The sequence below is a fragment of the Eriocheir sinensis genome, unplaced genomic scaffold, assembly GCF_024679095.1.
Source record: "Eriocheir sinensis breed Jianghai 21 unplaced genomic scaffold, ASM2467909v1 Scaffold103, whole genome shotgun sequence".
Lineage (NCBI taxonomy): Eukaryota > Metazoa > Arthropoda > Malacostraca > Decapoda > Varunidae > Eriocheir > Eriocheir sinensis.
In genome coordinates this window covers 736,078-751,895 of record NW_026110330.1, presented here as the reverse complement: position 1 = coordinate 751,895, position 15,818 = coordinate 736,078, and the positions used below count along the sequence as shown (strand labels likewise).

Below are 15,818 nucleotides of genomic sequence, written 5' to 3'. Positions count from 1 at the left end.
TGTTTCTTCAGGGTCATGGTACAGAGGAAGGGTCACACTACCACCAGGGCCACAAAACTACCCCTGAAATGCCCACAACTCCTAGGAAATCCTTGACAAATGTGTGTTTCTATAGGTTCATGGTACAGAGGAAAGGTCACACTACCACCAGGGCCACAAAACTGCTCCTGGAAATGTTCAAAACTCCTACGAAAACCTTGGCAAATCTGTGTTTTTAGGTTCATGATACAGAGGAAGGATCAAACTACCATCGAGGTCACAAATCTACCCCTGGAAATAAAGAAAAAACCCATGAAAGGACAGAATTAGGATCAAACGACTTCAGTATAACCATTTCAAATAGTCTGTTTGGGTGTTGGATTCCCTCCCTCTCCTATGTTATCTATTGGTAATACATGAGAGGGAAAAATAAAGTGTTGGGACTGTGCAAAGTATTACGAGTTAAACCCGAGAAGTTTTGGGTCCCTCCAAAGGTCGGTTTAGGGGCCGTTTTACAGGGCCAATCCGAGGAGTTTTGGGTCCCTACAGAGTTATTCATCCCAAACTCTGTAGGGACCAGAAACTTCTCGGGTTAAAGGCTCCTCCATCAAAGCGAGAAAAATGAGAAAAAATCATCACTCACGCAAACCATTTCATAATATATATCAACGCATTTGTGATCAGTTTATGCCCGGTGTCACACGCCACAGTGTCCTCCCCCGTCTAAATGTCCCCCTTTGTTTACAAACAAAAGGGAGGACATTAAGGCTTACGGTATCGTGTTCCGCCGCGTCCTCAAATTCCTAAATGTCCTCCCATTATTTTCCAGCACGGAAGGGCATATTGTTATATTCTTTCATAGGAAAACATCAGTGAATACATTACAACGCTCTGCTTTGTATAAATGAAGTGAAGGGACAATAAATAGCCTTCATGACAATGATTCATCAGTAAATTAACGGCAAATAGCCTTTTGCTATAGTAAAAAAAATGTCGATATGCATAGCCTATGAGACCCTTTTTTTTGTGTGTGTGGGGGGTGAGCGAATTGAGCATGCCATGCATATGTGCTTTTTATTTTTCTTTATATAAGCCCTTTAAGGGAATTTTGAAGATGATCTAAAAAAAAGTGAGGGGTGGTGCTATATAAATAGCTTACCCCCCCCCCCCCAAAGCAGATTGCTTTCTCTTATAATTATGTGGGGTCTACTACATATGACCCTACTGTATAACAACTCAGGTTATCAGAATTACATTGCGGTACACTGTGCTATGGGTGAGGTTTGATTGTCTACAGGAATCAAGTATCTTGCTGGAAAAATGGCTATTTAAGAATGTAATAGGTCCCAGAGAGCTATCCATTTATATTTTCTTCTCTTCTAAGGACATCATTTGTTATAAGATCCCCCCTGGTACATATTTTCACATAATTCCTCCCCTCCCAAGGGCTCTGAGGAAGTCCTCAGTTCTTCATATAGCATGATTTTGATTCCTTACCTTGGTAACAGGTCTGTGCCCTTCTTCCCCTCCCAAGCGCTCGGAGGAAGACCCCAGTTCATGCTGCAAGATCTTACTTACCTTGGTACACGTTTTTCCCCTTCCTTCCCTCCCAAGGGCTTAAGGAAGACCCCAGTTCTTCATGCTCTCTAGTTCTCTAGTTCTTCATGTTACAAGATATTCCTTTGGTAGTCTAACAACCATCCATAATTAATTTAAGGGTCAAAGAAGGCTCCAAAATTTCTTGCATAAATATATATTTGGTAAATTACATATAGTTATTTACACAATTGTGTATTAATTTACTATCTACCTACTACTACTACTACTACTACTACTACTGCTACTACTAATTATAATAATAAAAAAGGTACAGATACAGACATACAACACAACAGATAATTAGATGGCCCCCCAAAAAACACTTAACAAAAACATAAAATTTGCCGAACACAAACACATAGCAACCTTCCTCGCAGACAATTTAAGTAACAACATAAACATTTTTTCAAATTCTTTAGGGCATGCAAATATGCTACCAACACTATTATATCACAGAAAGACAACAATATCACAGTAGTAACCAGCCCACAACACCGTTCCAATTAGTGTGCACCCAAGAACACTACCAGACACCAACCATGCCACACAGCCCCTTCTTCCAACAGCCCCCCTCAACATTCCCATTAACAGTATGGGGAGGAGAGGGGGAATCCTGGCATTACAGAAGGACTTGACAAGTAAATTCACTGGGCCCGACAACATCCTTGCCTTCATTCTTAAATCCTTAGCCCCGTCCTCCAGGGACTCCTTGATCCAATATATATCATCCTCATCATTACTTTGACTGGCTTCTGACAAACATCAACCCTTTATTTGAGACAGGTGACTGGACTGACACAGCCAATTATTGCCCCATTTCACTAACACTGATTCCATGTGGAACTTTGAACACAATACACAAACACATAATGAAATCTGCTTGACACAAACAACATTGTTTCTGACTCACAACATGGCCTTACAACCCAAATGCTCATGTGAATTGTACACACACACAAATACCTCAGAGTTCAATTCTCCATTAACTTAAAATTCAACACTCACACAGAACACATCAGTGCCACAGCCAACTGAACACTTTTGGATCCTTAAGTGTAATCAACATAACTGTATAAAAAAAAACACTTATACAACTAGTAGTAGTATATCACACTTGTGAGATCAATGCTTGAATACTGCTCCACGGTGCGGCATTATCACACACAGAAACATTGAGAGGTTAGAGCAAATCTACACCAAGGTGTTTCTAGGAAAGGAAGAGGTTGTGTAGATTATTTTCTTTTACTGAAAATGCTATTTGAAAAGTACCTAGAGAAGCATAGGAAGCTGTTTGCTGCATTCAAGGACCTAGAGATGGTATATGACAAGGTTGACAGGAAGGGTTTATGGGATGTTACTCCATTAACCCTTCCCTTTCATATGCCATCTCTATGTCCATGAATGCAGCAAACAGCTTCCTATTCTTCTCTAGGTACTTTTCAAATAGCATCTGAAAAGAAGTTACCTGCAGTTGCTGCAGTGGAATGTCTGGCTGTTAGCTTCTGACACTCCCTCGTAGCTGAAGTGATACCACGCGTTGCAGTTATCACAGGCAATCATGGGACGGGTCTCATTGTTTGGCAAACGGCATTTACATAAGACTGTTTCCACCTCAGTGTGAACAGTACCCTTATTGTTCCTTTGGGGTACTGTTACAGGGGGTTGAGACAGTTCTCCGGCTTGAAGGCATCCAACCAGCCAGTCGTACAAACTATCTTGATCCCATGCACACTCCTCAGGTCTGATATTTGCACAGAGTGCATAAGCATTGGCGATGGCATACAAGCCGCAAGCATCGCCGCCCCTCTGACGCTGAACATCACGCCATTCCATTGTTATGGCATCGCTAGAGGTGTGTAGCATCCACCCAAGCTGTTCAATGAATTTTTGGCGGTGGGACATACCGACTTTAGTGAACATGGAGTCATAGATTCTTACTTTACCTTCTTGAAAATTTTGAATGTTACTTACTGTAATCCAGTGATTACTACTGACATTGATAATTTGAACAAACTTCCCCCTAGGGGTACCAACACGAATATGCTCCACCGCCTCAAATATTGCACAGCTTTGGAGGCCATCAACCTCGGGAAACTGATGTTTGAGGAGGGCCTGGCAATGATTCATGTGGTCATCAGTGAGCCACCTTCTCTCTTCAAGAATCTGAATCATTACCTCCATTTGTGGATCTTGGCGACTGGCTGGCACAGGGGGCAGACACACGGCTTCTCTTTCAGCCTTGGCCCTGGTTCCGATCAGAATGACGTCTTCCTCCGTGTCTGGATGCCTTGTGTCCCTGGATTAGGATGGGCAGTAACTGACACAGGGATGGAAAGGCCTTGTCTTTTTTGGTATAATTCCTCATTGAGGTGTAGTTCAGGGTCTGTATCAGTAGAACTGCCTGCTGGCAGCTCTTCTGAGGGCCTGTGAAGAGCACCGAACTTTACAGGCTTAAGCTGATCGTAAGCCACCATCCGTGCCAGGGGAACATCATCGTGTCCAATCTTGACGTGAGCCAGCTTTACTGTGTCCCTTTCTGTTATTTCCAAAATCCTGCAAATATAAACATTCATTACCTTAAGTTGCATCACTATTATAATATAACATAGGGTAGCCCCATCAAAACATGTGTGTCCGGATGAGATGGAGAAAGTAGTGAAAGCATGCATAAGCAGTTTGGTATCGGTGTGACAGTGAAAAAGTGGATTGTGGAGTGGGTGAAGCATGGGGCACTGAGATGGTGTGGACCTGTGAGAATGAATATGTGAAGAGAGAGTATGAGGGAAGGAAATGGAGAAGCCAATATTTCATTAAAAAAAAAAAAAAATATGTGAAGAGAGAGTATGAGGGAAGGAAATGGAGAAGCCAATATTTCATTAAAAAAAAAAAAAAGAATATGTGAAGAGAGAGTATGAGGGAAGGAAATGGAGAAGCCAATATTTCATTACAAAAAAAAAAAAAGAATATGTGAAGAGAGAGTATGAGGGAAGGAAATGGAGAAGCCAATATTTCATAAAAAAAAAAAAGAATATGTGAAGAGAGTATGAGGGAAGGAAATGGAAGCCAATATTTCATTACAAAAAAAAAGAATATGTGAATTAAGAGTATGTGGGAAGGAAATGGTGAAGCCAATATTTCATTAAAAAAAAAAAAGAATATGTGAAGAGAGAGTATGAGGGAAGGAAATGGAGAAGCCAATATTTCATTAAAAAAAAAAGAATATGTGAAGAGAGAGTATGAGGGAAGGAAATGGTGAAGCCAATATTTCATTACAAAAAAAAGAATATGTGAAGAGAGAGTATGAGGAAGGAAATGGTGAATACATTATTTCATTACAAAAAAAAAGAATATGTGAAGAGAGAGTATGAGGGAAGGAAATGGAGAAGCCAATATTTCATTACAAAAAAAAAGAATATGTGAAGAGAGAGTATGAGGGAAGGAAATGGTGAAGCCAATATTTCATTACAAAAAAAAAAAAAGAATATGTGAAGAGAGAGTATGAGGGAAGGAAATGGTGAAGCCAATATTTCATTACAAAAAAAAAAGAATATGTGAAGAGAGAGTATGAGGGAAGGAAATGGAGAAGCCAATATTTCATTACAAAAAAAAAGAATATGTGAAGAGAGAGTATTAGGAAGGAAATGGAGAAGCCAATATTTCATTAAAAAAAAAAAGAATATGTGAAGTGAGAGTATGAGGGAAGGAAATGGTGAAGCCAATATTTCATTACAAAAAAAAAAAAAGAATATGTGAAGAGAGAGTATGAGGGAAGGAAATGGTGAAGCCAATATTTCATTACAAAAAAAAAGAATATGTGAAGAGAGAGTATGAGGGAAGGAAATGGTGAAGCCAATATTTCATTACAAAAAAAAAAGAATATGTGAAGAGAGAGTATGAGGGAAGGAAATGGAGAAGCCAATATTTCATTACAAAAAAAAAAAAAGAATATGTGAAGAGAGAGTATGAGGGAAGGAAATGGTGAAGCCAATATTTCATAAAAAAAAAAGAATATGTGAAGAGAGAGTATGAGGGAAGGAAATGGTGAAGCCAATATTTCATAAAAAAAAAAAGAATATGTGAAGAGAGAGTATGAGGGAAGGAAATGGTGAAGCCAATATTTCATAAAAAAAAAAAGAATATGTGAAGAGAGAGTATGAGGGAAGGAAATGGTGAAGCCAATATTTCATTACAAAAAAAAGAATATGTGAAGAGAGAGTATGAGGGAAGGAAATGGTGAAGCCAATATTTCATTACAAAAAAAGAATATGTGAAGAGAGAGTATGAGGGAAGGAAATGGTGAAGCCAATATTTAATTAAAAAAAAAAAGAATATGTGAAGAGAGAGTATGAGGGAAGGAAATGGAGAAGCCAATATTTCATTAAAAAAAAAAAGAATATGTGAAGAGAGAGTATGAGGGAAGGAAATGGTGAAGCCAATATTTCATTACAAAAAAAAAGAATATGTGAAGAGAGAGTATGAGGGAAGGAAATGGTGAAGCCAATATTTCATAAAAAAAAAAGAATATGTGAAGAGAGAGTATGAGGGAAGGAAATGGTGAAGCCAATATTTCATAAAAAAAAAAGAATATGTGAAGAGAGAGTATGAGGGAAGGAAATGGAGAAGCCAATATTTCATAAAAAAAAAAGAATATGTGAAGAGAGAGTATGAGGGAAGGAAATGGAGAAGCCAATATTTCATTACAAAAAAAAAAGAATATGTGAAGAGAGAGTATGAGGGAAGGAAATGGAGAAGCCAATATTTCATAAAAAAAAAAGAATATGTGAAGAGAGAGTATGAGGGAAGGAAATGGTGAAGCCAATATTTCATAAAAAAAAAAAGAATATGTGAAGAGAGAGTATGAGGGAAGGAAATGGAGAAGCCAATATTTCATTAAGAATAAATAAATCTGCAATGAAATTTTAGTAACCCTTTCATTGATAAATGTTTGCAGTGGGCATTAGGCGTATTTGCTGGTGGCGCTAAACACTCGCTGTGAGCTCCAGCTGCACTCAAATCTCCCACATGTGAGTGTTCCATAACTAATTCTCATAACACAGGTCCGATTGCCAATAGAGTGGGTTCTTCACTAAATTTGGTGGAAAATCATGTCAGCCAAGCACAGAAAATCTACGGATGAGCAAGTGGTGGATATTCTTGCCCAATATAGTGACATTTTTGCACAGCTTCACCTATCACTTGACTCATATTTTGACCAAATAGTTGTAAAGTTTGCAGTTGGCAATACTCCCTTGCCAGCACCCATCATCAAGAGATCTACAGTAGTTGCCTTGCGGCTGACCGTCACGCACACATAAATGTACATCTTCACAGGAAACACCCCCTGAACGTGCCTGTATTTTCGCAGGAGAGGCTTACATTACCGAATATTATAAATCTTGGCCTCCTCTTTCCAATGGTGTTTTTGTTTTTAGCTGTGATAAATAGTTTTTTTATACAAAGGTTAAAAGAGCGAGCACTAGCGTCACTTGCTGGTGGTGCTAAAAGCTCGCTGTGAACGCGCCTGAGGGGAGTCTCATTGTGAGCGCTTAGCAATGAAAGGGTTAAGAAAGATAATTAATATTATTTTGTGGAGACAATGGAAACAGTTGAGAAAGGTTCTGGTGATCTCAATTAATGGCTGGACCCCACAGCTGGGCGAGTGCTCCATTGCCAGCCAGAGTTGTGGTGTCTCCCTAATCATGCCACTGCTGAATTCCACAACGCTGCAGCCTGTTGTTACCTCTCTGTAAAGACAGTTGATGGAGGCTCAAGGCTCTGCCTCAACACTACTAGAAAGAGGGGAAAAGTTCATACATGAGAGAAGCATCAACTAAAACATGCATACATCACAACATAGGTACATGAGGAAACACAATCACTACTGAACTGAAACATGCCCATAAAAGACAACAGGAAAAATATGCAATCTAACAGCACACATAATATAGGTACCATGCTTAAATGTAGTCAACTGTCAACTATGTTTTATGGAAGTTGTGGAGGCAAAATTTGCAATAGTGTGTTGTTGTCAATTAGTATAACATTATATTCAAAAGCCATTCATATATAAACTACAAATTTCTCTTACCCACTCCAAAGTGGATCACATCTTACTGGATTAGTAAAACTAAAATTACATATTCAAATGCCATTCATAGATTAGCAAAAAATGTCACTCACCTAAATGGGCCAGTCCACAGTGGATCACACTGTCCACCTTTGCGTGCAATGTTGGCTGCCTGGCGTTTCAGCACAAGCTGGCCCACATGCAGTGCAAAGCTTTTGACCCCCTTGGATTTTTTCTTTTCGTATGCCTTGTTTGCCTTGGCATGTGCTTTTGTTTGGTTGATCTAAGCCTATAAATTTAATACTTATTAAAAGAGTAAAACCAATATATGGAAATTACTACAAATCCATGTAATAATGTACTACCAAAATACAATTACATTATGTCAGCAAGTAATACATGCTACAAATTGTAATTTCCATTCAAAAGAGACTATTATAAGTAAAGTCAAGACTCACCTTTTCATATGCCTTTTCGTAGGTGGTTGCATGGTCTTCTACAAATTCCTCAAGCTTGCCATCTTCTATGATGTCAGTGTCAGAGTCCACACCTTTGATCTGAGGGAAGGCAAATTTACATGAACTACATAATCAATAAGACATACTGGTCATCATGAAATACGTATTACACAAGCTACATATAGTTGGACAATGCAAACGTCCCCATAAGTTTATTCAGTAGTGCTAAAAATAATTCTGTTGATTTTATCATTACGGTTTTTGAAAGCACATGAATCATATAGTGTTTTCTGCATATTCCCTCTCTGACTAAAAATGTGATGCACACCAATAACTGTTACTTTTAGGCATTACATGCACCAAAAACAATGTTTATACTGACCTCCAAAAGTGTGTGGGCTTCCTGACCAAACATTAGGAAAAATGGTGTACTTCGTAGCTGACTGTGGCTGAGCGTTTATTGAGAAAATGATGTCATGCAGACTCTCGTCCCAGTTTTGCCACGGTCAACCAACAGCTTGCTTACTCGGCGTTTCACCATACCGTTTACTCTTTCCACCAAACCTAGAAATGGATACCAATCTTAAGAACCAAATAAAAGCCACATAACTCAACTCATATGATATCAGGAAATGTGTTCAAACTGATCTGCCATATCACTATCACAGCAACATTACTGTTTTATAATCCCACTGTTATAGAAGCTCAGTGAAAATAAATCTGCTACACCTGAGACTGTTTGCTGTGCAGTTCCTTTACAGTGCCCATACTCTAATGGGGACCTGATCTGCATGACATTCCAAGGCAAGAAAAGCACAAGAATAGTAGTACTTTAGACCAAACAAAGCTGTTTATGTACTGCAGTGACTATGCCTGATGAACATCCTCCCATAACCAACTCGGTAAGGAGTGGCTCTCCGACACTCTCGTCACAGGTTCAATCCCAGGCAGCCGGCGAATACTCTCTCCTTGTGATTAGTCTCTCGTGTGATTTGATACACGCAGAGGACGTGCGAGAGTAATAGGAAAAGAGAACAGAAAATCTCGTCATTAAATTGATAATACTTGGTAAATAGTAAGTGAACTGTTATGCCCTGGATGATAAGCACCACCACTTTATTAGAGGAAAGCTGTTAACAAAACTTTTACTAAATGATTCCCTAAGCAGTGCCAGATAAAACTTAAGCTAATAAAAGCTGGTTCCCAAGTTGTGTTAATTGAAGCATCCTGCTTCAAAGTATACTGTATAATTAAGCCAAACTAACCATTGGTCTGGGGATGATAAGCACTGGAGACACACCTTTTTATTCCCATTTGCTGGCAGAAGTCATTGTTGATCTGAAAGTATGAGGCATTGCATGTAAAAATATTGCACACATTGTAGAAACTGTCAATGATCGAGTAATTTTCAACAAACCGTAAGATTATTTATATATGTGTTAATCATCCTAACACATTTATGTAGCTTATAGCCATGGGTTGAGTAATCCGTTCACGCTACACTAAACACTAAAGAAAATATTAAACTTTCCACAAGAAGTCATGGAGGGTGACAACTACTGTTGTGGCAGGACTGCACGGCAGCAAATGAATGTGTGACAGGGATCAGGGGACATGAATGTCCTCTCCTTCAGCTGACAGTAAGGAGGTGGTGTTCCTTCCCCCCTACTTGGTTACAGTATGGGAGGTACAAAATAGTGCACAACCATTATCATAAGTTCAAAATTTCCTGATTTAACCGAACTGAAAAATTGGTGAGGCCTATTAAGTATGGACAACCTTTCAAAGTGACTATCTAAAGAAGTCATACATGTATATATATATATATATATATATATATATATATATATATATATATATATATATAAATATATATATATATATATATATATATATATATATATATATATATATATATATATATATATATATATATATATATATATATATATATATATATATATATATATATATATATATATATATATATATATATATATATATATATATATATATATATATATATATATATATATATATATATATATATATATATATATATATATATATATATATATATATATATATATATATATATATATATATATATATATATATATATATATATATATATCTATATATATATATATATATATATATATATATATATATATATATATATATATATACTAAGTAGACACTTAAAAAAATTGTCAATTTCAAAAGCTCCAGTATTATACCTGTCATTCTAAATGATCCATACCTTATTACAAAACTCCTTCCTTGATCAGAGATGAGGCGTTTTGGTGCTCTAATCTGTGAAAACATAAACACACCATATGGTACAGCGAGCTTACACATTCTCCCTCATGGACCTTACAGTGCCATAAATATTTTACATAAAATATATTTTGTGTATGTTTATGCTTATTCTACCTAAGAATACTGTAAAGGAAATACTATTGATATCTTATTACACTAAGGATTGTCCCATTGGAATACAAAGACCTACAAAACCAGTACGTATCAATGAAATTCATCTTACATGCTTATGTACTGCTTGATGCAATTGTTGACACCTGTCCCATCCTTTCTTGGAAGAGGGAACAACAGTACATATTTGGTGAAGTAATCCACAATTGTCAATACGTACTGACTCCCACTCTTGGTCATCGCTAGTGGTCCTGTAATACAGTGAAAATATATCAGTATACATGTAGTGGCATATATCATCCCCACGATGGATATCATTTAGCTGAAAAACATGAGGAGCAGCACTGTAATGACTTACTATGTGGTGGCAGAAAACAGATAATAAAGGTGTCATTACAATGGAACACTGAATGCTAAGTTGTTTTGTTTCAAAATATTGTGGAAAATTAAATTGTGGCAATTGTAAATGTAACAGTATTTACTGCATCAAAGTATCTTCTATCATCATCCCTTAACTCATCATTTCTAAATCAATGAAGTCAATTGAGAAATCCATCGCAGAGCAACACTCTGTCATTTGTAAGATCTCTTAAGATACAAAATTCCACATGCAAAAAACCATTATCTTATCTGGTGTGAGGATGGTAAGATTTTATAGTAATATAAATAAGGCATACAAAACCTACTGAACCAAACTCCTAAGTGCAGGGGATGTGAGGATTACTGGCCAGGGCATGAAGCAGGGGAGGTTAAACCCTAAAGGGCGGGTGACAGGGTTTTCTGGTCCGACTTTTTCCGCCATAATTTTGAAGTTTGTGCGAGGATTTATGGCTTTCACTGTACATTCCCACCCTTTAGGTTTTAATTTGTCAGAAGAAGGTAACAGTTAGGCTAATTAAGTGCAGCTGCTATTTCTTATAACCTAATAACAGTAACTGGGGGCCCTAATGCTAGTGGCAACCACATAACAAAAATAAGTAAGAGAAAGCAGTAAATGTGATACAGAGGTCATTGCAGGGGAACATGCCATCATAGAGTGAACTATTAGCCAACATAAGTGTGAGAAAGTAATGTGTTTATGTACACACAATAATAAGAAACAGTAAGAAGAGGGACCATACTTCCTGATGTGAAACCTTAGCAAAAGTAAATAAATGAGTTACATTTTTACAGGTAAAATATAATATATTTCACGATGTTCACCTAAAACTTTTAAGACACCATAAAACATGCAAGGGTTCATCATGCATCTTAAAATCTCATATGCATTCTAATAAACTAGAAACTGATTGCCCTTCATTATACTGGATGAGGTCCTGGACAAGATGAGCATGTCATGTCGCCGAACTGTATTTGTCACTGCCTGCTTGCAACACTACCTTAGCTTTTCCTGTAATAACATGTAAATCCTGGAAATCGAATTTCTCATATCTGTATATATATATATATATATATATATATATTATATATATATATATATATATATATATATATATATATATATATATATATATATATATATATATATATATATATATTCCACTAGATCTAGCCTTAACCTATTGCTCAAGAAATTATGGTAAATTGAAAACAAGCATGGAAATCCATGTGACAATAGCTGGAATTTACATAATGGACAATTAATATGCTACACTAATGTAGTTTGACAAATAGTGATGACACTAACAATTATACTAAATTTTGACAATCATCAGCTTCAGTACATTGATAAAAAATATCAAAATCTTCAGTCTTAAACAACATTATGACAGATACTGCACACATGTATAAATATGTGTGTGTGTTAATTTGACAGCAATAACTATAATCTGTTTCATTCCGTCTGTCCACCAACAAAGCATGAAAGAAATGGACTAAACATTATTAAATATTATCCATTGATGTAGAGGCGATAAATACACCAAAACACTTACCAATAAGATCCATGCCTACGACTTCCATGGGTTGAGACACCTTAATTTGTTTAAGTGTGGGAGCTTGTGTCTTTACAACCTCAAAAGTCTGGCAAGTTGTACAAGTTGATATCTGAAAAAAGTAAAGAAAGGATGTAGTAAACCTGAAAGGTAGGCAGGGTTATTGTGCTTCTATCCTGATTCTGTAAAGAATTGTAGCTGTGGCATAATTATTTTTGATGTGTTGCTAATATCAAGTATTAAATGGAAATAACACTATCACCTTGTGTTGTGTTGCTGACTTTAAACAGAAGGCAGACAAAATTATTATATACTGTCTTGGTGGATTTTTTTTTTTTAAACATAGGAAGCAGCTCAAGGGCACAAAAAAAAAAAGATAATGAAAAAAAAAGCCCGCTTTTCGCTGCTTCCCCAAAAAAGAATTGATAGATATATCCAAATCGATCAATTTCGGGAGGAGAGGTGTCCTGATATCCTCCTCTTGAAAGAGTGCAAGTCATAGGCAGAAGGAAATACAGATAAAGGAAGATTGTTCCAGAGTTTACCAGCATGAGGGATGAAAGAGTGGAGATGTTGCTTAACTCTTGCATAAGGGGTTTGGACAGAATAGGGATGAGCATGAGTAGAAAATTGCGTGCAGCGGGGCTGCGGGAGGGGGTGAGGCATGCAGTTAGCAAGTTCAGAAGAGCAGTCAGCGTGGAAATATCAATAAAAAATAGAAAGAGATATTAGCATTATTAAAGAGAAACAGATAGTACAGTATGCATTTCAGTAATATACTACATATTTTATATTCTGAGTGTGAAATTTGTTAATTCCTAAACCTATGATCTGAACCTTCACTTTTGTGGACTTCAAAAAATACAACTAATAACTAAAATATACACAGATAAAAGTGCAATAAAACTTTTACCTGAAGGTGTTATTTACTTACATATGCAATGACGTCCCTTGACATACCAAGCCAGTAATAATGGTCAGAAATCCTGGACTTGGTTTTATCAATACCAGCATGACAGCCACTTGTGACATGATAAAAAAGCAGAATATCCATCACTTCTCCCAGTGTTGAAGGAATCTGAACCCATTTGTTTCTTCTCTTGCGATACAGCTGGTTCTCTGTAACAAAAGGATAACTTTACCACATGTAAAAGTAATGGTATTATATACTGCTTTACAGCATCCATGAAACAATCAAACCTTAACTGTTTCATTGAATAGATCTCAACATTTTCACAGTTGAACTAGGTTGAAAAATTTAGAAATAACAATGATATAAATTTCTTAATTTTCAAGGGGTTAAGACGCAAAGCCTTAAGTTAGAGATTAGTTAGGTTAGATTTGATTTAATTTTAAAATTTACTGTTTCTTCATTAGAAAATTCTGTGAGTGAGGGATTTAGCACAGCAGTTGAAGGACAAAATAACAGTTATGGCGAGGCACTTGAGTGGCAGCCCTGACCATCGCTGGCCAGGCCTATTATTTCAGTAATATAGAATGTGATTTTGACAAGAAACTGTTATATTAATTCAAAACTCAACAAAATTTTCAAATTGGTGTAAGTCTTTACAATGCTTCCCTTGTCTGCATTGTGTATCTGTTTGTCCAAGCCAAGTGTGAGGAGCTTTGGGCATGATTTTGAGTGTTCATAAGGACAGCTGATTCCATTTTAGCCAAATGTACAGTCTTTTTTTATGGTATAATTACAGGTCCTTCAAAATGACTTCTTTTCTCCACTTGGTAGCTCAACACCTCTGCCTCTGTTGTTCTGGCTTCTGGGAAATTGTGTGCCTTTAGGGTGAAGGAGTGTCTTTGTCTACTGGCCTCTAGTCTCCCTCCCTTGACCATGTATCTCTTCCACTATTTTATGGATTTCATGGAGATTAGCGTTTGCAGTGTTGTGTGTGCCACTGATGGTCTGCAACCGTGCAGATTGCATACATTCTTCATTCTCACTAGCCAGGGTGTCATATCTGCGTAACACTGCCAAGCACATCATGTGCTGCCAGGTGCAGGGTAATTACCCTGTTTTTGGGTAATCTGAACACTATCAGGGTAATGGGTAGAAGCATAGACAAAGACAGATTTCTAGAGTAATTTCACCACAGACTGCAAAACCCTCTGAAATCTAGCTATTTAGGAGAGAGAGAGAGAGAGAGAGAGAGAGAGAGAGAGAGAGAGAGAGAGAGAGAGCGCACTGACCTATACATTGAATATAACATAGTACTACATACTCACAAACTGAAGTCAGTCCTCATGAGTCATGATGCTAGGATCCATCAGGATTCTTTAATGTAATTTTCTTAATATAGTCACCAAACACTTTAATTTCTATTCTCAGGCATGACATGGTTTACCAACAACTCTACACAGCAGTACACACTGATGAGTATGAATATTACATTTTGACCATATATATATATATATATATATATATATATATATATATATATATATATATATATATATATATATATATATATATATATATATATATATAGTGTGTGTGTGTGTGTGTGTTTATGTATAAAACAGATGGCAAACTGAGTAATTTTAAAGCAAACAGGGTAATTTTAAGGGGGAAAGTAGGGTAATTTGCCCACTTGACCTGGCAGCACATGGCTGGCCTGCCTTGGGTGCCTTTGTTCACATCATGGGTGGCCATCTTTGTAGTGTTCTATTTTGTACAGCCACAGCACTTCCTAGACACTTATGGCCATTTCCTTATGGCCCAGGCCTTCTTTTTCCCTTTCATAGTTCTTAATGAAGGGATTTTAGGGATGGTAGATAAATTCTGATAATTATGTGGGGGGGGCAAGACTGGGTATGACCTGCCCTAGCCTGAGCTGACCTTCAGCCCTGGAACCATAAAACACAAACCACTGTATTGCTCAGCTTGTGGCTGCCACTTTCCACGGGTGCTATTCAGGCTGACTGGCTTTTTCAACAAACCAGAGTTTATTAAATGCAAGAGTACCCCTTTGTTGTTTCCCCGAAACAATAAACTATTTTCACTCGATCAGTACTCACCTTTTATCATGTGATGTTCCCTCTGTCTTCTCAAAATTCTCCTTTGATTTCCAGTCAAGCCTGGTGGATACTGGTTGTTAAGAATTAGTTGCTTAAGCGGGACTAAATTCTCATTAAAATGGAAAATCCTGTCGCGGAGATCCGAAGCCATTGTTGTGGTGGACACTCTGGCGTGAGACTGCTATCAGCTGGCCTTTGTTTGTTTATGTTCGCTCCGACACCGGGGACCCGACGGGGGGGGGAGGACATTTAGGCGGGGGAGGACACTATGGCGTGTAACACCGGTATCATAAGACACTTTTGCTTCCCACATCAGCT

General features: G+C 37.3%; 1 protein-coding gene and 1 long non-coding RNA gene across 9 annotated transcripts in view; both read left to right on the top strand.

Moving 5' to 3' along the window:
- LOC126989048 (uncharacterized) overlaps positions 1 to 15,132 on the top strand; it is a 53,614-nt gene extending 38,482 nt beyond the window's left edge. For 7 of the 8 annotated variants that reach the window (XR_007742827.1, XR_007742830.1, XR_007742826.1 and 4 more), the window contains one exon: positions 14,812 to 15,132. Coding sequence is in view for 4 of the 8 variants with exons in the window: in XM_050847594.1 (XP_050703551.1) it covers positions 14,812 to 14,879 (68 nt within the window). In the remaining 4 variants the exon portion in view is untranslated. The remainder of the gene's footprint in view (positions 1 to 14,811) is intronic. The other variant, XM_050847596.1, reaches the window with a different exon arrangement.
- Positions 72 to 7,228, top strand: LOC126989049 (uncharacterized). Its single transcript, XR_007742833.1, has 2 exons — positions 72 to 2,843; positions 5,614 to 7,228. It is a non-coding gene; the product is annotated as an uncharacterized LOC126989049 (long non-coding RNA).
- Positions 15,133 to 15,818: the final 686 nt, after the last annotated feature.